This window comes from Podarcis tiliguerta (assembly GCF_965153285.1).
Source record: "Podarcis tiliguerta genome assembly, chromosome: 8".
Lineage (NCBI taxonomy): Eukaryota > Metazoa > Chordata > Lepidosauria > Squamata > Lacertidae > Podarcis > Podarcis tiliguerta.
Genome location: NC_139541.1, coordinates 18,827,083 through 18,850,067, shown reverse-complemented (window position 1 = coordinate 18,850,067; position 22,985 = coordinate 18,827,083). Strand labels below are relative to the sequence as shown.

At 46.6% G+C, this 22,985-nt stretch overlaps 2 protein-coding genes across 2 annotated transcripts in view; both read left to right on the top strand.

The window, feature by feature from the left end:
* The first annotated feature begins 12,647 nt into the window (after nt 1–12,647).
* LOC310683793 (actin-related protein T2-like) lies at nt 12,648–13,929 on the top strand. The gene has a single exon (XM_083454178.1). The coding sequence runs from the start codon at nt 12,749–12,751 to the stop codon at nt 13,847–13,849; it is 1,101 nt and encodes a 366-aa protein (XP_083310304.1). The 5' UTR covers nt 12,648–12,748; the 3' UTR covers nt 13,850–13,929.
* A 1,285-nt stretch (nt 13,930–15,214) lies between these two features.
* The window catches only part of SSU72 (SSU72 homolog, RNA polymerase II CTD phosphatase), a 49,603-nt gene continuing 41,832 nt past the window's right edge, over nt 15,215–22,985 (top strand). The window contains exon 1 of the mRNA XM_083454368.1: nt 15,215–15,649. Coding sequence (XP_083310494.1) covers nt 15,570–15,649 — 80 coding nt within the window. The 5' untranslated portion in view covers nt 15,215–15,569. The remainder of the gene's footprint in view (nt 15,650–22,985) is intronic.

The window sequence follows — 22,985 nt, the reverse complement described above, 5'->3', positions numbered from 1 at the left end:
TGTCTACTCTGACTGGCAAGGGATGCGGGAAGGTAAACAGCGTTTCCGTGGGCTGCTCTGGTTCGCCAGAAGCGGCTTAGTCATGCTGGCCACATGACCTGGAAGCTGTACACCAGCTCCCTCAGCCAGTAAAGAGAGATGAGCGCCGCAACCCCAGAGTCGTCCACGACTGGACCTAATGGTCAGGGGTCCCTTTACTACTACTACTACTACTACTACTACTACTACTACTACTGTGTTTTGCTCCAAGGACTGCAAAGTGGCACAAAATGTTTTCCCCCTTTTCTGTTTCATCCTCACAAGAACCCTGCGAGGTAGGCTGCTCTGAGATACTATGGCTGCATACACTGCCTTTAAGCACATCTCCCACCACCAAAGAATTCTAGGCTACCACACCGCCGGATGAACAATAACAACAAAAACTTAGAAGGTGCAGTCGGTTGCAGAATTCAAAAGGATCGCTGCCCTTTCCTATCATGTTCTAGGCTGGATTCTGCAGGGGGGCTTTTTGGAGAAATGTAGCGGAAGTACAGGCGAATTCTCAGAAAGCAGGACCATGGTCAGCTCACTGTGAAGCGAGATACACATCCTAGCAGGAGGCAAGGCTCCCCAAAAGCAGCCAGTGTGGAATGTTGCAGCAGCAATCATCTGGAGCGGATGGAGAGCTTCAGCCAGTGCTGGGAATCCTTTTGTTCATTCTGCGAGCCACATGAGCAACCTACCAGGGGCCACAGTCGCCTAGTGAGCAGAGCCAGAGGCAAAAGTGGACAGAGCAATGAACAGAAACTTTAGCTTTGTGTGGCAGGCTAGTTTCCACACACCCCTTTATCCAGGCATCATCTGAGCCCTTCTTTGTGAGCCTCCTTCACCAGAGGCCCAGATGGCGGCATCACAAGAACAGGGCCTTTTCTGCGGTGGCTCCTTGCTTGTGGAATGCTCTCTCCAAGGAGGCTCGCCTGGCGCCTTCGTTACATATCTTTAGGTGCCAGGCAAAAACCATACTTCTTCTCCCAGGCCTTTGGCTGATTAAACAATCTATGGCTCATTGAACTGCTGGGCGGGTATTGTTTTTGTTTGTTACTATGGCATGTGCTGTTGTCGTGTTGTAAGCCGCCCTGTGAACCTAGGGTGGTATAGAAATTTTAAAAACAAAATAAAATAGCGGCATTTTCAGATTTCAAGTGAATATTTCAGCCAGGCAAAAACAGGGTATGAAGCAAGAGTGGTGAGGGGTGTGGCCTGGAGAGAAGGGGCGTGGCCTGGAGAGAGCACCGAGGGTCAGATAGATAAACCTGGAGGCTCACTAGTTGGCATTTGAATCTCTGCTCTCTGTTAAGGAGACTGTTGGGGCTTAAAGGGACCAGAACCCTTTTCTGCAAGCCCTGGTTGAGTCCAGAAGGCTTCTACTGGTGAACCTTTCCCAAGGAACCCTAATTTAAAAGGCTTTGCTATAGTTTCCCAGTGCTAAAGAAAATGCACTTTGCACCAGCTCAGGAACACTTTGATCTTTCCTTGCTTCCAGCGTTCTGTACAGCCCAGCGCTGGGAAATGGATGCAAGGGGGCGGCTGAGCCATAGGAAGTCCTGGCACATGTTAAGGCCACAGAGGTGGGGTTTCCCCCTCTCCTTTCTTCTCTAAGTCACGCTTTTTTGCATTCCGTTTCATCCTTCTCTCTCCTCTGTTGCTATAAAAGGCTTCACCTGCAATCAGTGACTCAGCAGAAACGAGCCCTGCATGCTAAACACCCAACAGCCTGGTCTGGGAAGCCAGACCTGCCACCTGGAGCACCCGTCAACACGCAAAACAGGGAAAGGAAGATGAAGCTGGGTGTACACAATCATTCCCCCCACCCCATCAATCTGAACTGACTCAGCACATACATGTATATAGGTAAACATGATGGATTGGGGAAGGGCCATAGCTAAGTGGTTAGAGCATCTGCTTTGGGTGCAGAAGGTCCCAAGATCAATCCCTGGCTTCTCCAGGTAGGTCTGGGAATGGCTCCTTGTCTGAAAACCCTGGGGAGCTGCTGCCAGTCAGAGTAAGGTAAAGGTAAAGGGACCCCTGACCATTAGGTCCAGTCGCAGATGACTCTGGGGTTGTGGCACTCATCTCACTTTACTCGCTGAGGGAGCCGGCGTACAGCTTCCGGCTCATGTGGCCAGCGTGACTAAGCCGCTTCTGGCGAACCAGAGCAGTGCACGGAAACGCCGTTTACCTTCCTGCCACAGCAGTACCTATTTATCTACTTGCACTTTGACGTGCTTTCAAACTGCTAGGTTGGCAGGAGCAGGGACTGAACAACGGGAGCTCACCCCGTTGCGGGGATTCGAACCACCAACTTTCTGATCGGTTTAACCCACAGCGCCACCTGCCTCTCTAGTAGTAGTAGTAAATGCAATGACTAAGAAGCTAGGGTAGCTTAGTTGGTAGAGCATGAGACTCTTAATCTCAGAGTTGTGGTTTCGAGCCCCACGTTGGGCAAAAAGATTCCTGCATTGCAGGGGGTTGGACTAGATGACCCTCGTGGTCCCTTCCAACTCGATGATTCTCTAATAAAACATTTGGGCTCTCGATGCAGCTTTCCCCTCTATTCTCCAACGAAACGCCAATTTGTGTAGGTGGGACCTCTCCCTCCTGCTGCTCCTCTCTTAAGCTCCGTAAGGAGAAATGAGTCTTGCGGCAATGGTCTGACCTTCAGCTGAGCTAACTGAGCCAGGAGCCAAGAGTACATTAGGCAGCAACTGATTCATTTGCTTGCTGGCTTAGATTGATAACCCTCCCCCCCCCCCCCTTTTCCACGGACTCAGAAGGGAATCAATCACTCTGCACTTCCAAGAGGAGGGTACGGCAACTGGCAGCCTCTGCCCCGTGGGCTGCCCCCAGCCAATCCTCTGATCCCAACTGCCCCCTCTAATAGCATAACGGTGACAATGACAAGGCCATTATTGCACCATTAGATGCTGGCTTGGGATCAGTGAAATTGGCTGGGGGCGGCAGAAACGCAGCCAGCTGCTCTTATTGCGGCCTTCATCTCAGACGCTGGAGGAAGTGTACACTTTCTGCTCATTCTCAAATGAAAATATCAGACCCTTCCTAACTGCAGGGCTCCCCTCCTATCGTGTCGGTTCCCAGGCACACCATCTCGGTTCAAAACAGTGTCCTAAGGTATCGAAATGTGGACCGAAACTCGCTGCTCCATCTCAAGAACTGCCGTGCCAAATTAGCTGGCGATATCTTGAGAGGTGTTTGAATGCACAGAAGACAGACAGACAAATTGCTTTGCAAAATATTGAGTAGAGAAATAGAAGTTAGAAAGAGACAGAAGTGTTGTGGGCACTTCTGCATTGCATCAAATACTGCAAGCCAGGAGTGATTTGTTACATGTCTGGAACTTCATAATGAAGTTGTTGTTGTTGTTGTTGATAATGATGATGACGATGATGTTCCACCTTTCCCCCAGAGTGGGACTCAAGGTGGCTTACAGGTAAAGTAAAGGTAAAGGTACCCCTGCCAGTATGGGCCAGTCGTGTCCGACTCTGGGGTTGCGTGCTCATCTCGCTCAAGTGGTCGGGAGCCGGCGCCGTCCGAAGACACTTCCGGGTCACTTGGCCAGCGTGACGAAGCTGCAACTGGCGAGCCAGCACCAGTGCCGCACACGGAAACGCCGTTTACCTTCCCGCTATAAAGCGGTACCTATTTATCTACTTGCACTTAGGGGTGCTTTCGAACTGCTAGGTGGGCAGGAGCTGGGACCGAACGACGGGAGCTCACCCCGCCGCGGGGATTCGAACCGCCAACCTTACGATCAGCAAGTCCTAGGCACTGAGGTTTTACCCACAGCGCCACCCGTGTCCCTTACATGTAAAGTAGAAACAGCTAAGAACATAGAGGGGGGAAACAATCATTAATTGTTATTGTTATTTATCCCATTTCTATACCTCTTTATATTCTTAAGAGGGAAAAAAAAAATCTCAATGCGGTTTACAGCATGTTAAAATGTCAAATATAACAACCCAAAATAAAACATTGCTGATGAAAGTCAAATATAAACCATACGTTCAAAGCAACACAATTAAACACTGACTAGAATTAAAAAAAAGGAACGCGGGTGACACTGTGGGTTAAACCACAGAGCCTAGGTCTTGCCAATCAGAAGGTCGGTGGTTCAAATCCCTGCGACGGGGTGAGCTCCCGTTGCTCGGTCCCAGCTCCTGCCCACTTAGCAGTTTGAAAGCACGTCAAAGTGCAAGTAGATAAATAGGTGGGAAGGTAAACGGCATATCCGTGCGCTGTTCTGGTTCGTCAGAAGCGGCTTAGTCATGCTGGCCACATGACCCGGAAGCTGTACGCCGGCTCCCTCGGCCAGTAAAACGAGATGAGTGCTGCAACCCCAGAGTCAGCCACGACTGGACCTAATGGTCAGAGGTCCCTTTACCTTTACTTAGAATCAAAACAATTTTGATGTGGAAAAGATCTATTAAAACATACAGGTAGTTACAATGAACACTTCACAGCACCAGCCCTTTCCTTAAAGACAGTTGGTTCCCCAAAGCTTGCTGGAACAAGTAAGTCTTCACCTGTGGCAAAAGGGCAACAAGGCAAGGAGAGTCAGTCTAACGTCTCTAGGGCGGAAGTTCCAAAGTCTGGGGGCAGCCACTTAGAAGGCCCTTCCTACATCCACATCAAGTGTACCTGCGAGGGTGGAGGGACTGAGAGAAGAGCCCCCCCTGAAGATCTCAAAACCTGGGCAGGTTTGTATGAGAGAATATGGTCTTTCAGATAGCTTGGACCTAAGCCATATAAGACTTTATAGGTCATAAGCAACACTTTCAACTGTGTCCAGAAACAGACCAGCTGAGCTGTTGTAACAAGGGAGTCATGGGCTCCCTGTAACCATTAGAAGTTATAAATAGTCCCCATTGATACCCCCCCCACACACAAAAGATGCACAGCTGGCTGGGGCTGATGGGAGTTGCAGTCTAAAACATCTGGTGGGCACCAGCTTGGTGACGCCTGCTTCAGCACAGACACCTTCCAAAGAACTCCGTTGATCTGCACACCAAACAAGTGGTTCTCCATACCAGGTTTTCCCTTCCAGATCGGAGCTTTCCCATTTTTAATTTTGACAAGGCACTTTTAATAGCAGATTGATTTCTCCTCAAGAGCGATTCCGCAGGCTGGAGATAGACTTTGCAAACGGATTGCGGTCTGTGGTGTTTCAATGCGGCCGCTGCCTGGGCTACAGAAGGATGAAATGGTGTCTGATGGTTTCTCTGGGTGTCATAGAAAATGTCTTGCCAGCTGGCAGAAAGCCATGGATTTTGTTTTGCCCTGTGTTTTATAATTATGTGGGGTGGGTGGGTTCTCTCCCTACCCAATAGATTTCCCTCCCAATTACATTATCTTGACTTCCACACCATTACCGATCACTGATGTGTGAGCAGAAAATACAAAAAGTCATGCAGAACAATTTGTATTATTAATAATATTACTTGCAGTATCATTATTATGATGATTAGCCGATGAACTGGGTTGATTGATTTCTCAGCCTTTGGGCTAGCATCAAGTATCCTGCAAGCATTATTACTGTAGGGTTTAACTGCCAAGGATCCACAATTGAAAGCTGCAATTGGGGGAAGATGATATTCCCTAATCAGACTTTCTGGCCTCCTATTTTCTCCAGAAAGGACTCGCATGGTTTATTATATGCTGCTACTTACGATTGATGACTTGCTAAAACTGCTTCAGCATGTACCCAATTTCCACAGGAAAGATATATACCTCTTCCCTGCCTGTACATTGATTTGTGATCAGAAAATCTCTACTAAAATATTGATCATCAGTGTTTAGCTAAGGGAAACCAGGTATTATTGGGTCACATCCAATTAAGTCTGACCCATAGCAGACCCACTGAAATTAACGGACCTAAATTAGTCATGCGCACAAATTTTCACTGTTCTACTCTAAGTATAATTGAGATTGGATACAGCTGTTCTTATGGTTCTTGTTGCAGTTTTTAGCCAATTAATTGATGTTACTGCTACTACTAGAGTGCCCATGAAGCCCATTATTTCCCCTCTTCTACTCACATGTTTTTCTGCTTTGACAATTTAAGTCTGGCTTTACTGAAGTAGTGAGAGACAATTCCGGTATATTGTATTGTATTGTATATTACAGTGGTACCTCGGGTTACACACGCTTCAGGTTACATACTCCGCTAACCCAGAAATAGTACCTCAGGTTAAGAACTTTGCTTCAGGATGAGAACAGAAATCGGGCTTTGGCGGCACGGCAGCAGCGGGAGGCCCCATTAGCTAAAGTGGTGCTTCAGGTTAAGAACGGACCTCCGGAACGAATTAAGTACTTAACCCGAGGTACCACTGTATATTATATTACCAGTGCTGTTTTTTCCTTTAAAAATGTTTAGGGGTACTCTCATTTTGACTCAAGAAAATCGCCGTTTTATAGTTCAATTCGGGGAAAATACAGTAAATGGACAAAGGTACAAAGACTCACAAAATGTTTAGGGGTATCCGTCCCCCCCCCCGAAAAAAAGCACTGTGTGTGTGTGTGTGTAATAGAAGTGAATATAGCTTGTTTATCTCCCCCTGTTTGTGGCACCAGGCTGCCATCTAGTGGTCACCTGGCCTCTTAACCATCTGTATACAGACCTTTTCCAGCTGGGGAATTAACACGAACAGGCTCTCTTTGCAACAATTTGGAAACATAGAAGCAGCGAAGAAGGCTTGATTCAGAAGTATCTTCTGGCTTCCCTTATGTTGGTGAGTCACCTTATACAAGGGACAGGGAACATGGCCCCCCCAGATCTTTCCCTTTGGCCCACAGGACTCTCTCCCAGCTACCTCTCCTCTCCCCAGGCCATTCCTCTCACCAGCCCCGCTTACAGACTCTCCAGGTGTCCCTATTTTCCAGAGACAGCCCTGGATTTACAGAAACCATCCCGGTTCCTGATTTGAACCCAGAACGTCCCTATTTTCATCGGAGAAATGTTGGGAGGGCATGGTAAAGGTAAAGGGACCCCTGACCATTAGGTCCAGTCATGGACGACTCTGGACATCCCTATTTTAATCTGACTTTATGTGAACCCAGAACCAAGGAGATAAGTAACTACGCAACATTTAGAAGACACCCGAAGGCAGTCCTGTACAGGGAAGGATTTTTTGTTTTAGTTTTTTTAAAAAAAGTTTAATGTTTTTATATATGTTGGAAGCCGCCTAGAGTTTTATCTCAGTGTACGGTGGTACCTCGGGTTACATACGCTTCAGGTTACATACACTTCAGGTTACAGGCTCTGCTAACCCAGAAATAGTGCTTCAGGTTAAGAACTTTGCTTCAGGATGAGAACAGAAATCGTGCTCCGGCGGCACGGCAGCAGCAGGAGGCCCCATTAGCTAAAGTGGTGCTTCAGGTTAAGAACAGTTTCAGGTTAAGAACGGACCTCCGGAACGAATTAAGTACTTAACCCGAGGTACCACTGTATTATAAAAAGATACTTTGTAATGGGTACGCCTTTTTATATATCTTTGAATAAAGGTAAAGGTAAAGGGACCCCTGACCATTAGGTCCAGTCGTGGCCGACTCTGGGGTTGCGGTGCTCATCTCGCTTTCTTGGCCAAGGGAGCCGGCGTACAGCTTCTGGGTCATGTGGGCAGCATGACTAAGCCACTTCTGGCGAACCAGGACAGCGCACAGAAACACCGTTTACCTTCCCGCCGGAGCGGTACCTATTTATCTACTTGCACTATGAGGTGCTTTTGAACTGCTAGGTTGGCAGGAGCTGGGACCGAGCAACGGGAGCTCACCCCGTCGCGGGGATTTGAACCGCCAACCTTCTGATCAGCAAGTCCTAGGCTCTGTGGTTTAACCCACAGGGCCACCTGTGTCCCTTTATATCTTTGAAAAGGTATCAATAAATAAATTTAAAAGGAGAGAGTGAGAGCTTAGTGACGCATCCCAGCCGGGCAAGAATACTTGCTAGGTGGGGGGGCATTGAAGGGTGTGGCTAGGGGAGAATTCCCAGGGCCAGGTAGAGAGGCCTAGGGGGCCTCACTTGGCCCCCTGCCCTACGGTGCCCCATCCTTGTCCAAGCCAAATAATTTACTCACAGTGTTCCACCAGTTTCTGAAAACTTTGCAGCAGCTCTTTGCATTCTGTTGGGCAACTTTCTGCACAGAAAGGAGAGATGGAAGCGGAGGTGGAAGTGGGTGGGGGAAGGAGACAAAGTAATTCTCCCTCAAACCACGCCAAAGCTGCTTTGCACGTCAGTTTTTGATGGAAACCCTTAATTAGGTTAACGTAGTCACTGTCCTTCCCCAGATGGCCGGCCCTTCGCGTTCCACTGCAGTCTAATTACGGCCATTCCTCAGCTGCCCGCACGGCCGGCTGAATGCATTAAAGGAAGGATGTCCCTGAATATCTTTGATGGGCTTTTTCTTCTTTTTTGTGTTAGCAAAGGCACTTAAATAATGCAGGCAGAGTCTGGGGAGAGAAGAAATCATCACGACACTCTACTGAGGAATTGGGGGGGGGGGGGAGAAATGTATAATTTGAGGAGAAAGGAACAGAGATAGCATTGATTTTAATTTTGTTGTTGTTTAGTCATTTAGTCGTGTCCGACTCTTTGTGACCCCATGGACCAGAGCACGCCAGGCACTCCTGTCTTCCACTGCCTCCCGCAGTTTTGTCAAACTCATGCTGGTAGCTTCAAAAACACTGTCCAACCATCTTGTCCTCTGTCGTCCCCTTCTCCTTGTGGCCTCCATCTTTCCCAGTATCAGGGTCTTTTCCAGGGAGTCTTCTCTTCTCATGAGGTGGCCAAAGTCTTGTAGCCTCAGCTTCAGGATCTATCCTTCCAGTGAGCACTCAGGGCTGATTTCCTTCAGAATGGATAGGTTTGATCTTAATTTAGGTAAAGGTAAAGGACCCCTGACAGTTAAGTCCAGTCGCAAATGACTCTGGGGTTGTGGCGCTCATCTCGCTTTACTGTCCAAGGAAGCCAACGTTTGTCTGCAGACAGTTTTTCCGGGTCATGTGGCCAGCATGACTAAGCTGCTTCTGGCGAAACCAGAGCAGCGCACGGAAACGCTGTTTACTTTCCCGCCGGAGTGATACCTGTTTATCTACTTGCACATTGACGTGCTTTCAAACTGCTAGGTTGGCAGGAATTAGGGGTAGCTAAATCACAGCCTGCAGGCCGTATGCCCCACCCGGCAAAAAAATAAAAAAGATGCTCAATTTATTTTTAATCACTCTTTAAAAAATATTGACCATTTCCAAGAGTTTCCGACAGTGATGCAGTAATGACTGTTTAATGGGGAGGGGGCACACAAAAAAAACCTTTGTACTGACTGCTTCCATACGTCCCGCACTGTGATGCTAAAAGTCCCCCAAGGCTTCCTCCACATAGTTCATTTCAAAAATGAAAGAAAAAACATTACTTTTATAGGTTTCCACATTATCATACAGTGCTGTGATAGCCAAAGGTTCCCCCCCAACCCATCTCCTCCCCCCATTATCATACAGTGCTGTGATAGCCAAAGGTTCCCTCCCCCCAACCCATCTCCTTCAAAACTGTAATTCTCTCTCTCTCTCTCTCTCTCTCTCTCTCTCTCTCACACACACACACACACACACACACACCGCCTACCATAGAGTTGTAAATTGGAATGGGACCCAAGGGTCATCTAGTCCAACCCCCTGCAATGCAGGAATCACAGCTAAAGAATCGCTGACAGATGACCATCTAACCTCTGTTTCAAAAACTTCTCTCCGCGTGTACATATAGAATTTAAAATAATGTAGAATAACTGATAGGTGAGTCTTTTATTATTTTATTTACTTAAACAATTTATATACAGTGGTACCTCGGATAACAGACGCTTCAGGTTACAGACTCCGCTAACCCAGAAATAGTACCTCGGGTTAAGAACTTTACCTCAGGATGAGAACAGAAATTGTGCGCCGGCGGCAGCAGGAGGCCCCATTAGCTAAAGTGGTACCTCAGGTTAAGAACAGTTTCAGGTTAAGAACGGACCTCTGGAATGAATTAAGTTCTTAACCCGAGGTACCACTGTACAGCTTGGCTACAATCATCCATAGAGGGAAGTGAGGGGCAGATGGGGTTTGTCAACCTGGGAAGGTAGCCCATCTGGGAGAAGGAAAACTCTAATCCTGAATCTCTGCAGCCTGGGATCTTGTAAGTGCAAGGAGAAAATGGAGGGGTGCACCTTTGGAGGTGAAGGAAAATATTGGAAGGTTGCAGCGCCTGCTGTGGCTGTAGAGAGTGATCCAGGAGAGACATGTTGTGTTGTAGCTGGGGCAGATGAAGGCGTCCGGTTGTGCTGCTGCAGATGTACCACGGTGCTTCTTTTTCCTGCGCTCCTCCCAGCAGGCATCTCTCCTCTATTCACGGCTATGGGTGGACAACCCATCTGTCTTTAGGCAGGGTGGACATTGCCTGCCTTCACATGACATTCACAGAAATCTTTGTAGCACAGAGTTGGTCTGCCAATGGGCTTGGCGCCTGAAGCCAGCTCCCCATAGAGCACATCCTTAGGGATGCTGCCGTCTTCCGTGCTGTGAACATGACGTTCCTGAGACAGGAGCGCGAACATGCTGGGAGTGTGGCTTGGCAGAGCACATCTTTGTTTGAGACTCTGTCCTGCCATGTGCCACCTCGCTTAACTAGCATCCCCTGGATTCTTTGGAAGAAGCTTGAAACCCACCCATCCATCCTTTTTACTGGGCATTCATGATTATTTGTGCTCATGATGACATTGGGACAGTTTTAAATGACTCTGCTTTCAATACTGTACATGTTTCATGGTGTACATACTGCTTTGTTTCCAGAAATGCATGTCCCATAACTTCTGAAACCCTGTGACTTTTAATACCACAAATGCAGTTGTGTGTTTGTGTACATTCTGCTTTTGTTGAGCTGTTGTTGTTGTTTATGTTCTGCTTTTGTCGAGCTATTGTTGTTGTTGTTGTTGTTGCTGCTGCTGTTGTTGTTGTTGTATACCTGAAGGAGCGTCTCCATTCCCATCATTCGGCCTGGACACTGAGGTCAAGCGCCGAGGGCCTTCTGGCGGGTCCCTCCCTGCGAGAAGCAAAGTTACAGAGAACCAGGCAAAGGGCCTTCTCGGTAGTGGCACCCGCCGTGTGGAACACCCTCTCATCAGATGTCAAAGGAATAAACAACTATCTGACATTTAGAAGACATCTGAAGGCAGCCCTATTTAGGGAAGTTTTTTAATGGCTGATGTTTTAATGTACAGTCATACCTCAGGTTGAGCGTTTTCAGGTTATGCTCCGCGGCGACCTGGAAGTAACGGAACGTGTTACTTCCGGGTTTCGCCGCTCGCGCAGACGCTCAAAATGATGTCATGTGCATGCACGGAAGCGGCGAATCTTGACACGCGCAGACGCGGGTTGTGTTTGCTTCAGGATGCACACGGGGCTCTGGAATGGATCCCGTTCACATCCAGAGGTACCACTGTATTTTTAATCTCCTGTTGGAAGCCGCCCAGAGTGGCTGGGGAAACCCAGCCAGATGGGTGGGGTATAAGTAATAAATGATGATGATGATGATGATGTTAATTATTATTATTTATTTTTTATACCCCCTCCATCCACTCATTACAGGGTGGTAAACAATATAAAAATACAGAAATACATAGCATAATAACAAACAAAAATAATAACTCCACCACAGTTTAACGATCCATAGATCGTTTAATTAGCCAAAGGCCTGGGAGAAGAGGAATGCTTTTGTCTTGTGTCTAGAGATAATGTAATGAAGGAGCAAGGCGAGCCTCCCTGAGGAGACCACCAAGCTATAGCACAGGAGTTCCCTTCTAGACAACAGTATTATGGTAACACTGGAGAAGCACTGCAGAACAACTAATACAGTAGAATTATGTGTGAATGTATAGGTCTCCCAATAACATGCTTATTGTGTCAATGGCACATTGCAGAATATACCTGCAAAACACATGAAGGAGCGCCTATGATAAAGTAAGGGCCCCAAGATAATTTAAGTGGGACAAGCACAAGATAAGTTCACATTCCTGCCAACATTTTTTGATGAAAATTCGGCCTACTGGAAGGTCTCCCAGGCCTGTGCTGCTTCGGGAGGCGCGGTGCAGACTGGAGGAGCCTACCAGAAAGTCATGCTGGCCTCCCCTGCATCTAGAGATGCTGTGTGGACCAGAGAAGCCTACTGAATGGTCAACCCAGCCTGTGCAGCTTCGGGAGACACTGCGCGGACAAGACCCGCCTCCTCCTCCTCCTCCAGTGCCACAGATAAAAGTGCCATGGCAGAGGGAGGAAGAGGAGAGATGACATGTGGGGTGAAGGTAACTTTTTATTCCGTTTCTTGGTCTTGCAATCTGGTTTGAGCCAACTGACTCACGCCAGAACTGAAAAATGCCAGCCTTTTGGTCCCACGCTCTGGCATGGCTGGAGCACAGGAGCCAAAACGGGCATCTGCAATTGGGATCAGAAGCTGGGGTGGCTTCTGTCAATTTGGGGTGTCCCGGTTAAATCGGGACACTTGAGAGGTATGAGTTCAGGGTGTAAACAGAGCTGGAATTTCAAGCAGCTTTGCCTGTTTGTGACGCCAGAATTCTAGAATGTTCTACGGTCAGACGTTGCAGCATCTTTTAGAGATGCCTCATGGAAATCACTGAGCTCTTAGTATTTGGGTTCATTTGCCAACAGTGCAATGTTGGATATCAAGCTGCTCCAAACACCAGCCGTGATAATTGATAATGGATCTGGGTCATGCAAAGCTGGGATCTCAGGTGAGTCTGAACCACAATCGCTTATTACATCCGTTGTTGGACACCTTAAACAGAACACGGAGGATTACTACATTGGGGAGAAGGCTTTCTCTAAGAATGGTGCCGTGTTGCTGAATTATCCTGTTGAGCGTGGCGTGATTACTTCTTGGGATGACATGGAGAAACTCTGGAAACACATCTATAAACAGGAGCTTAAAGTGAAAGCCAACGAGAGGCCTGTGCTGCTCTCTGAACCACCACTGAATCCACTGCTGAATCGGGAGAGAACAACAGAGATGATGTTTGAACACTTCCAGGTTCCAGCTTTGTACCTCTCGGTCCAAGCAACACTGGCCCTTTACGCGTCCGCACGCACCACTGGGTTGGTGATGGACAGCGGAGATGGAGTAACTCATACTGTCCCCATCTATGAAGGATACTGCCTACCCCACGGAGTGTCCAGACTTGATGTGGCGGGGAGGGACATTACCAATTACCTGGCCAGCCTCCTTTTGGAAAACAGCCAGCCTTCCTTAAGCAGGACCAAGAAAATCATGGTGCAGAGCATCAAAGAGAAGTCCTGCTATGTGGCCTTGGATCCCAAGCAGGAAGCAGAAAGAAAAGCTGAGGTCTTCAAGCTGCCAGATGGAAGCACCATCACACTCAATCTCCACCTCTGCCAAGCACCAGAAATCCTTTTCGTGCCAAAGATCATCGGTGTTGAGGCGCTGGGCATCCAAGCCATGATCACCAAGAGCATTAGAAAGTGTGACAGGGATATTTGCAGCCTCCTCTATGGGAACCTCGTCCTCTCAGGCGGATCATCACTTTTCCAGGGTCTAGATGAGAGGATTTTTAAAGAGATAGAACACCAAGTCCCACAGGGGGTTCCGCTGCGAATCATAGCACCTCCAGATACAATGTGCGCTGCCTGGCTGGGAGGATCCATTCTAACTCACCTGGACTCTTTTGTACCCATGTGGATTACCAGTGAGGACTACCAAGAATTTGGTGCGGGTGCAATCCACCGAAAGTGCTTTTAAGAAGGGTGTATACTTATTATGATGATTATAAAGCTGATCTGCAAGATTGTAACTTTAATAAAAGTACAAAGAGTGTTCAATTCTCCAGTCTCTTTCTCTTTGTGTTTATGAGCGTGACCTTCATGTTATGATAATTATGTTTGTACTGTATTTTGTTCTGAAGGGGCTTTTGAGACAGTGAAAGGATAGCTTTCACTCATTACTCTGAAAAAAGCAGGGGGCGTGAGGTTTTTTTCTTTTTAATTCTCCCGGTTTTCAATTCTTCTCAATGAAAATCAAAAGGGGGAGAGGAACGAATCCTATTTTTTCACAAATATCCATTTTTTTCGCCTTCATACCACCTTCACCTCCTTCTGGGCTCTGCCTTAACTCTTGCAATATTTTGTGTGCTTTTCCAGAATTGGCAGCTTTGTGACACCACAGGCACTCTCTTATAACATCACCAGGGCCCTGCATTGTGACATCACTAGCTTTGGGATACTGCCGTCATGGCAACCCTGGGCTGTAACCCTTCCCTAAGGATCTTGGCGAGGGATATGGGTGGCACTGTGGTGTAAACCACTGAGCTGTGCCAACCTAGCAGTTCAAAAACATGCCCAAAAAGTGCAAGTAGATAACGCCACTGGATTTAACTGTCAGGGGTCCTTTAGCTTTTTAAGGGTCTTGGGAAACTCTTCTGCATAGGTTAATCAAAAGAGAGGGATCACTACTGAGAATTTCCTGCACCACATTCCAACTATGTTTTTAATGCCTCATTTTTAACATTTTAATTGATAATTTTAATACTTATTGTAAAGCACTTAAAGCTTTTGCTTAAGTGCTATATAAATGTTGTTAAATAAAACTAAAATAAATAAATAAACTACAGTTCCCAGCATCCTTTGTGATAAGGCGTAAAAGTTTTAATAACCTTTTCAGTTTTGGAAGGGCCACACATTTCCCACTCAGAGTTAATCCTGCTTTAACTGCCATTTCCTCTGAGAGCCCGTCAGATATGTTTTTGCCTTTCCGAGGATCACATTTCCCAGGTTTCCTGAGTGGAGGGCAAAGCAAACTGGGAAATGTAGTCCTGAGACCCGAAGAACTCCCTACCAGGGAATTTGTTTCATGCGGCCCCCTAAACTACAATTCCCAGAATTCTTTGGGGGAAGCAATGACAGTTAAAACTGAGGCGGCGGCGGCTGCTCCCCTCCCCTTTTCAAAAGTTCTCGCTCGGCCCTTTGCCCTTCTACCCGTTTCCATAGAGATATGCAAATGTCACTCCGCTCGGGCGGGGGAGGAGGCTCTCTCCCCCTGGCGCATAAATACCCAACTTCCCGCTCATTGTCGTCGTTGTCATGGGAAACTACGAGAAGGAGGTGGGGGAGGAGAAAGGTAAAAAAAAAAAAAAACGTTGGCGAGACACTCTGCCCTTCACTTCCGCTTCTCTATGATTGGAAAGGGAAGGCGAAAAAAGTCGCAGCGAAAGCAGGCGGGGCGCGGCTCATAGAGCCGGACACGTCGGCCAGCCCCGCCTCTTCCGGTCCCAGCGGACGCCATTTTGTGTATGTGAGAGTGAGCGAGACGAGAAGGGAAGCGCCGCTGCTGCCGCCGCCGCCACCACCGCCTGGGAACCTCACCGCGGGCCCTTCGCTGCCGTCACCCGCCGCCTTTCCCTCTTCGACCCTTCCCCTCCCCAGGCCCCCGCCCCGGCCCCTTCCTCGCCGCCGGGCGTCCAGCCATGCCCTCCTCGCCGCTCCGGGTGGCTGTGGTTTGCTCCAGCAACCAAAACCGCAGCATGGAGGCCCACAATATCCTCAGGTAAAGCAACTCTGGGCCTGGGTAGGCCTCGCTCAGCTACCTCACCCCTCTCCAATTCCGTTCTCTGGTTTCCCGTTTGAAGTGAGGGGGGGTGTTTGACGCCACATTGGATCAAGGTGGGGCCTCCTCATCCTCGTCGTCGTCACAGTGACGTCACTTAACCCTTACAGTCCCCCCCAATTCTCTTGGTAGCGGGAGATAACGTCAAGGAAAGCTCTTCCACATCGGGTGGAATAATTTACGGCAAGGAGCTCCGTGACGTAGATCGAACTCCCAATTTTGTCAAGAAGCTGGGCGGTGGGTTATTATTATTATTATTGTAGTTATTACATTTCTTAACTGCCCTTCCCTGTAAGGTCACGGGACGAGTTCCAATAGTGTGAAGATGCCACTTTCAGATTCGATTAAAACGATTATTGCTTACTGTTAATTGGCTTTAAAAGAGACTTCGGCAAGTTCATGGAGGAGAGCGGTGTCAATGGCTGCTGATCATGGCGGCTGTGGTCTGCCTCCATTGCTGGAGGCAGTAATGCTTCTGAATGCCAGTAGCAGGAGGGGAGAGTGCTCTTGTGCTCTGGCCCTGCTTGAGGGTTTCCCTTTGGGGCATCTGCTTGGACACTGAGAACAGGGCGCTGGACTAATGGACCATTGGCCTGATCCAGCAGGCTTCCCTTATGTTATTATTTAGGTTTCTTACCTGCCATCCACCATAAAGTCCTGGGCGTGGGTTGCAGCAGTGTAAACATGAAATACTGAAAATGTTTACAACACTTAACAATAATAAGAATAGAGCATGGTCTTTTAAAACTTAAAAAATCTTAAATCTCTTAAAGGCCTGGATGAAGAGTACGTTTATCCCACTTTATATCCCTGAGAGGCTCTCAAGACTTATGAAAATATTTTCACACAACAACAAAGCATTTTAAAATCTGGTATCAAGAATGGAAGTAACACAAGTTTCCTGTGGTGGTGGGATTATTCCTTTCTTCATCCTGGTTCTTCCCTGGTGCTGCCCTTGAACCTCTGCCTATTGGAGAAGAGCCATATCTGATGTTCTCTGACACAAGGGGGTAGGGGCTGATCCGATCACAGTGGAGCCAAGTCTTGACTTCTGTTTATAAAAAAATATGTACTCCAGGATGTGTTGTGCAATACATTCTACATAAACCAAAATTAAAACAGAACCAAAATACAGCAATCTGGCAAGTAGAACAAAACAGCTTTATGCTTATTTTGTGGGGTGGGGTTTATGTATCATGGCAATCCATGGGAGATTTTGAAAACAAGGCTATTGCATTATAAGACTATGCAATATTGAGGGGTGGGATTTCATAATTGTCATTGACATGATTTAATATATTTTTTATTACAGGGTTTTTATACTGCCCTTCAATAAAACTCATTTTATTTTATTTGAGGCTGTGGCAGCGTCACAGTTCTTGATAAGCTTTATGTAAAATGAGAGTGAGGGAAAGAGAAGAGATAGTGTTGATACAATCTTTAAAGGATGTGGCAGTTTCCTTTTCTGTCTCATTTTTACTTCCTCCTCGGATGCCAGCATGTGAATCTTGAAGTAAAGGAACTGTGACCTTATTGTGATTATAGATTCCCCTCCCCACTCTGGTTGAAGGGCTGCAGAAGGAAAAGATGCTGCTCTTGAACCCTTATTTGAGGGCTCTCTACTTGCTGTTATTCTCTTATTTTCCACTCTTCAAATTCACTTAAGGTTCCTAGGTAGGACCGATGTGTTTTCATCATGTCTTTCCCCACCTTACAGTCTTGGCATAAATACAATATTTATATTTTGTTTACAAACGTTCAACAATGCTCTAATAGTGAATTGTGGGGGTGATGTGTACCTGGAGATATGTAGCTAAAAGAGGACAACTGAGAAATGGGAGGGAAGTATCTTTATGCTTAGGAGCTACCCTGACATTTGCAGGTGTGTAAACACCCTAGAGAATCCATAGGAAAAGCAAGGGTGGAGTAGAATGGAATGGAATATCCAGGAGGAGGGCGGCTTGACTGGTTGGTTGTCAGCCATCCTAAATAGGCGCACTCCTGCCTAAGGGGTGAAGAGACACCACTTCATTTTGTCCTACGTCCCACTTCTTATCTCCACAATCCTTACAACAACCCTACGAGTTTGGTGAATATCATCACATTTTGAATTGTGTGAGCTGAGGAGGGGTGAGAGTGTTTTGCCCAGGGGTAGGCAACCTAAGGCCCATGGGCCAGATGCGGCCCAATCGCCTTCTCACAGCCCATGGGGAATCAGCATGTTTTTACATGAGTAGAATGTGTCCTTTTATTTAAAATGCATCTCTGGGTTATTTGTGGGGCAACAGGAATTCGTTCATCCCCCCCCCCAAAAAAAAAATTATAGTCAGGCCCACCACATGGTCTGAGGGGCAGTGGACCAGCCCACGGCTGAAAAAGGTTGCTGACCCCTGGTCTTGCCTAAGAATCTCAGTGAGTGACTGATAAGAGAGTAGGCTCAAACCAAGGATTTTTCTTAGCACACTTTCTTAGCCATAACTCTGAACACTTCTGTCCTCCAAACACACAATCCTTACAAGATCCAAGTGTGGTCACACCACACTCCAGCATTTCTAAACAGACACAAACACAAGCACCTGAGGGATACGCAGCAGCAAGCAACCTACCTGTGGGCTGGAGGCAAGATGTGTGTTTTCATGGAATAATTGCTTTGTGTTTGCGGAACACTTCTGGAAATGCTTAATGATATGGAGACTTGCTGGTCTGACTCATTAAGTACTACTCCCCAGACAATGTGGAAGTACCAGGGGTGGGGAGCAACTGTCAACAAGGAACTGGCTGTAAGGCATTGACTCATGGGGCCATGTAATGCATATTTCTTAGCACTGTTAGCTTTGCTCTTAAGGATTAAGTGTTTAGAAGTTTTCACAGTTTACATATTAAAATATTGGGACATATTCAGGTTTCATACAGTGGATGTGGGGAATGCAAGGGGGCGCTTTACAAACCCCACACGTATCCTGTACCTATTCCAGATTCTAGTTGGCATCAAAGGACATGTGTCCCAGAGCCCAGTGTCTTAAATTTGATTGATTTACTCTCAAACAACTTGGTACCTTCAGCCATGCTTAACTACAGCAGATGCAAATTAGAATTTTTGCTACTCCATGGGTAAGCATATGTCAGGCTTCCTCAACCTTGGCCCTCCAGATGTTTTGAGACTACAATTCCCATCATCTCTGACCACTGGTCCTGCTTGCTAGGGATCATTGGAGAGGGAGGGTGTCTACCCTTTTCCTGCTTGGGCATTTGTTCAATAGTTTGCGTCTGGGTAGCTAATGAATATTATGTTTGTAGTTAAGTAGGTGCCAGTGAACATCTAAGACACTAATTGAAGAAAGAGTGATGTTTTATGTTTGATTAAATGACCCCAGAACTGATGGTCATGTGGTTTTGAGTGGCTCCAAATTTTAGGGTTGATAATATTAATCCAATAAATGTGTGTATATTCTTTTTGAGTATTCTGAAGTGCTTAAATCCCTCCAATCCTAAACTCCAGGTGAGTGCTGACAACTATTGATGTTTAGGATAAGATCCTGATCTTTTGGAGAGATGTGTGGCTGAGCCTCCTGTCTCCTCTTATCACATACCATTTCCTGTAAGGACTCTTTGCTCCTGATGGGTGTCCTCATCAATTTACAAACCGTCTTGTCTTTTTGCTGCATCTAACCAGATTTGTTGATTATTGTCCTCCTCTGCATAGTGACTGTGTATTTGGCAGCTAGGATCCAAAAATGCTTTGGGTGGAAGAGCTTCCCCATATTAGTGCCACCTCCTTCCAAAAGCCCCCTAAGATAGGTCTCCCCCTGGCGTGGAAACTCTTATGAAGGGCAGCTAGTAAAAGGAAATATGGCTTCTCTTTGAAGCATGTGAAAATGCACAGAGGTGGAGTTTGGATTTGGTGAGAAAGAATGTGAAAGTTTTTGTCCAGTGCTAGACCTACAAGTTCATTCTGTACAATGGCTGATGCTACCACCAAGGTGTTGGCATTTTTTGTTGCCACCTGAAGAATACTCCTCCCCCTCTGTGGGGGTGCTACAGCCATCCCAAACTAGGATACAAGTCTCTTAGCTAATATTTATGCTCAGCTGACCTCTGCTTCCTGTATTAGATGAGGCAAGACAGCTCTGTTCTGTAGAGACAGTTGAAGTTGGCTGCCCCCAGGCTTCCTGCTAGCTGGAGGATATCCCAGGAGACAAGCGCCAGTATTACCACTGACCATCAGGAGGCTCATATTTCACATTATTCATAAAGTGAACTGTCCTGTTGGAAAAATAAGTTTTGAGTTCTTAGCATTGCTTGCAGATAGCATCATCCTCTATATGTTTACTCAGAAGTCTCACTTTGTTCAAGGGAGCTTTGTAATAGTGTCTTATCTGCTCACGCAGAAAGTGTTAGTCATTTCTGGCCTGAAAGGAAAAACAAAAGCCAGCTTCTGTATAACTTCTCTTGGGGCCTTGCTTAGGCAACCGGACAGCCTACTGCTCATCACCATGGTTTAATGGGCCTTCTTAGGATTATTGTTATAAAGTCCTCTTCAGACCATTTATCTGCCTTCATTTCCTCACCTTTCACCAAAGAACAGCTGCACAGTTCAAGCCAGTTATGGGTGTTCGGATGAGGGCGGGGTTTTCTCCTTGAAGAGGAAGCTGCCTCTTTCGGGGAGAGAATGATTGCTTGTTTACCATCACTGGCTGACCTTTTCCAGCCATTTGCTCACAGTACAGTATAAGTAGGAAGTACCAGTATCCACCCCCCTCCCCATGGCTTTTAGGTGATAAGAACTTACAAAGTGCCAAAGGTCTATTTAGCAAGGATCCTTCTGCCCACAGTGACCAAGCAGATGGCTCTGGGCACCTCTGATACAAGACAAGAGGGCATGTCTGTTCTCCAACAACTGGTGTTCAGAGATGCACTGTCTCTGAACCTGGAGGTTAACCAATCTTAGTTAACCATTAATAACCTAATCTTCCATGGATTTTTAAAATTCCCTGTGGGCCTGCATTCAATCAGGCTGTTTACTCAACGGGTACAGACTCAGACACTCACCATTTCCAGGTTTGCTCTAACCATAGGTTGGTGTGATCTCTGAGTTGGGGCAATGCTTTTTGTTACACTTGAATCCTGCACTTTCTCCAAAAACTCAGTGAGACAATGTCCATTATTATCTTTGATCTGTTTTTCCCTTTATAACCTATGTGAGGAAGGTTAGGTTGAATATGTGACTGAGCCATAGTCACCCACACCCAGGCAGATTTATGACTGAGTTGTCTTGGTCCTAGTCCAACACTATAATGATTCTTAACTATAGTTAGCTATAGTTAGTACTGTTCCTCAAACCGTGCACTATATGATTGGCACAACGCAGCAATAGTTTGACAAGATCAGTGCGCCAGAAGAGGGGTGGTCTACATTGAACCCAAACTTGGTTTTTCCAGTTGTTGATTTGTATGAGAGATGGGCTGTACATTTCATTGTGGTGTCTAGTACTAAATGCAGCCTTGTAATTAAACCTTTAGAAGCTACTGGCCTACACATCCCATCTGCGAAGCCTGCATTTCTCTGCTAGCCATGGAGAAAGGGATGACTCCTCCTTTGCAGACAACATGGCAACTCAGGGTTCAAAGCTTTGTCTTCTGCTAAGTAGGCTGGCAGAAGAAAGATAGATTGCTCCATTACTCCTCTGCCAGTCCACTTGGATTTTGTGCTGGGTACAGGGCAAGGGGCTCTTTTCTGTCTCTAACATGGAAATCAAGCAGGCTGCAGAAGGAGTGATGGAGCATTCTATTTCTTCTCCGTCTGCCAGTGTGTCCTCTCACCTGCATGGAATTCCTTGCTTCCTGTAGAGACCAGGCTTGTTACTTACAAGATTGTCCCAGTGAACAAGCCAGCTAAACCTGACTGCTTTGAGTCAAGCCTATTTTGTTCCACATCTTTCACGAAACTTAAATAGCCTTGAATCCAATTCCCTAGCTTTCAAGTGCCAGTGGATTGGGCTGCTTATGTACTTAAGTGAGAGATTTGGGTTGATATTGGCTCCATCAGAATTCATAGCGATGAGTAGTTGTCACTTCACCCACCACCTACCTATCTGATTTGAGAACATGTGCTTTTCTTGCAGTCCAGATAAACATTAGAAGCACCTTCCATGTACAGGGTGTTCTGTGCTTTCTTAAAACGGCTTCAAAGCAAAATGTAAGAGTTTTGTATAAGATGAATCATGTCCCAAAATTTCAAGCTGGTGCCCTTTTAAGCAGATGATGTAAGATTACTTAACATCAGAAGATTTCTATAAATGTCTTAAGCTCCATTCTGGATGGACGTGAGTAGGTTGTGTTTATTGCCACACTAGTTTCTCTACACTGGTATTGCAGGGATTTGTCACATCCCTAGTTTTATGCAGCAAGCTCTCACTTAAAATCCTGGTTATTGCTGTTGTGCCTTCCAGCCTAATTTCTTTGCTTTAGTTTCTGTGGCTCCTTAATTTGGCAGATGCTTGAAGAAAGTGGGCTTGAATTATTGACTGTTTCTCATTCTTTTTTAAAAATCCTGCTCTGCCAAGGAAGATGGCATACATGGATATTCTTCCACTATTCCTCAGAACAACCCAGGCAGGTGGGTTAAGCTGGGATATTCTAACTGGCCACGGTTACCCAGCGAGTTTCATGACTGACTATGGAATTGAACCCAGATCCCTCTGGTCATTTCCAACATGGACCACTCGGTGATCGCCTACGGTAGTTCAGAACATAATCAAGCTAGCTTTTAAATTGCCACAGCATTATTTTGAATGTTACTGCTGCAGACTAACTGGTGGCTCTTTTTTCCTTTTCTGATGTGTCTTCCAAATCCCAGCTTCTTCACTGGGCGAGAATCATTGGAGACCTGTGCAAATTCAAGGATATTTTTGATCAGAAATCTATCTTGTCTCACATGTACATGCACATAAACACCCCCCACAAACGTTTATTTACAAATGTATTGTTTAATAGACACTGCCTTGGTGAGCAAAAGGGTAGGACTGTGCAGTCATGAAAACCATTGGTGTAGGGAGCACATACATATCCAATGCCCCATTGTTCCCAGTATCTAGAGGGCAGTGGGTATCCCTTTTCCCATATCAAAATTTCCCCTGCTTTCTGATCCCTTCATTCCTCCCTTGGGATTTGTGTAGAGGCAGAGGTAGGGTGTGTGTGTGTGTGTGTGTGTGTGTGAGAGAGTGAGTGAGTGTGAGTGTGTGAGAGAGAGCAAGCAAGCAGGGAGTGAAGTGTGTGAG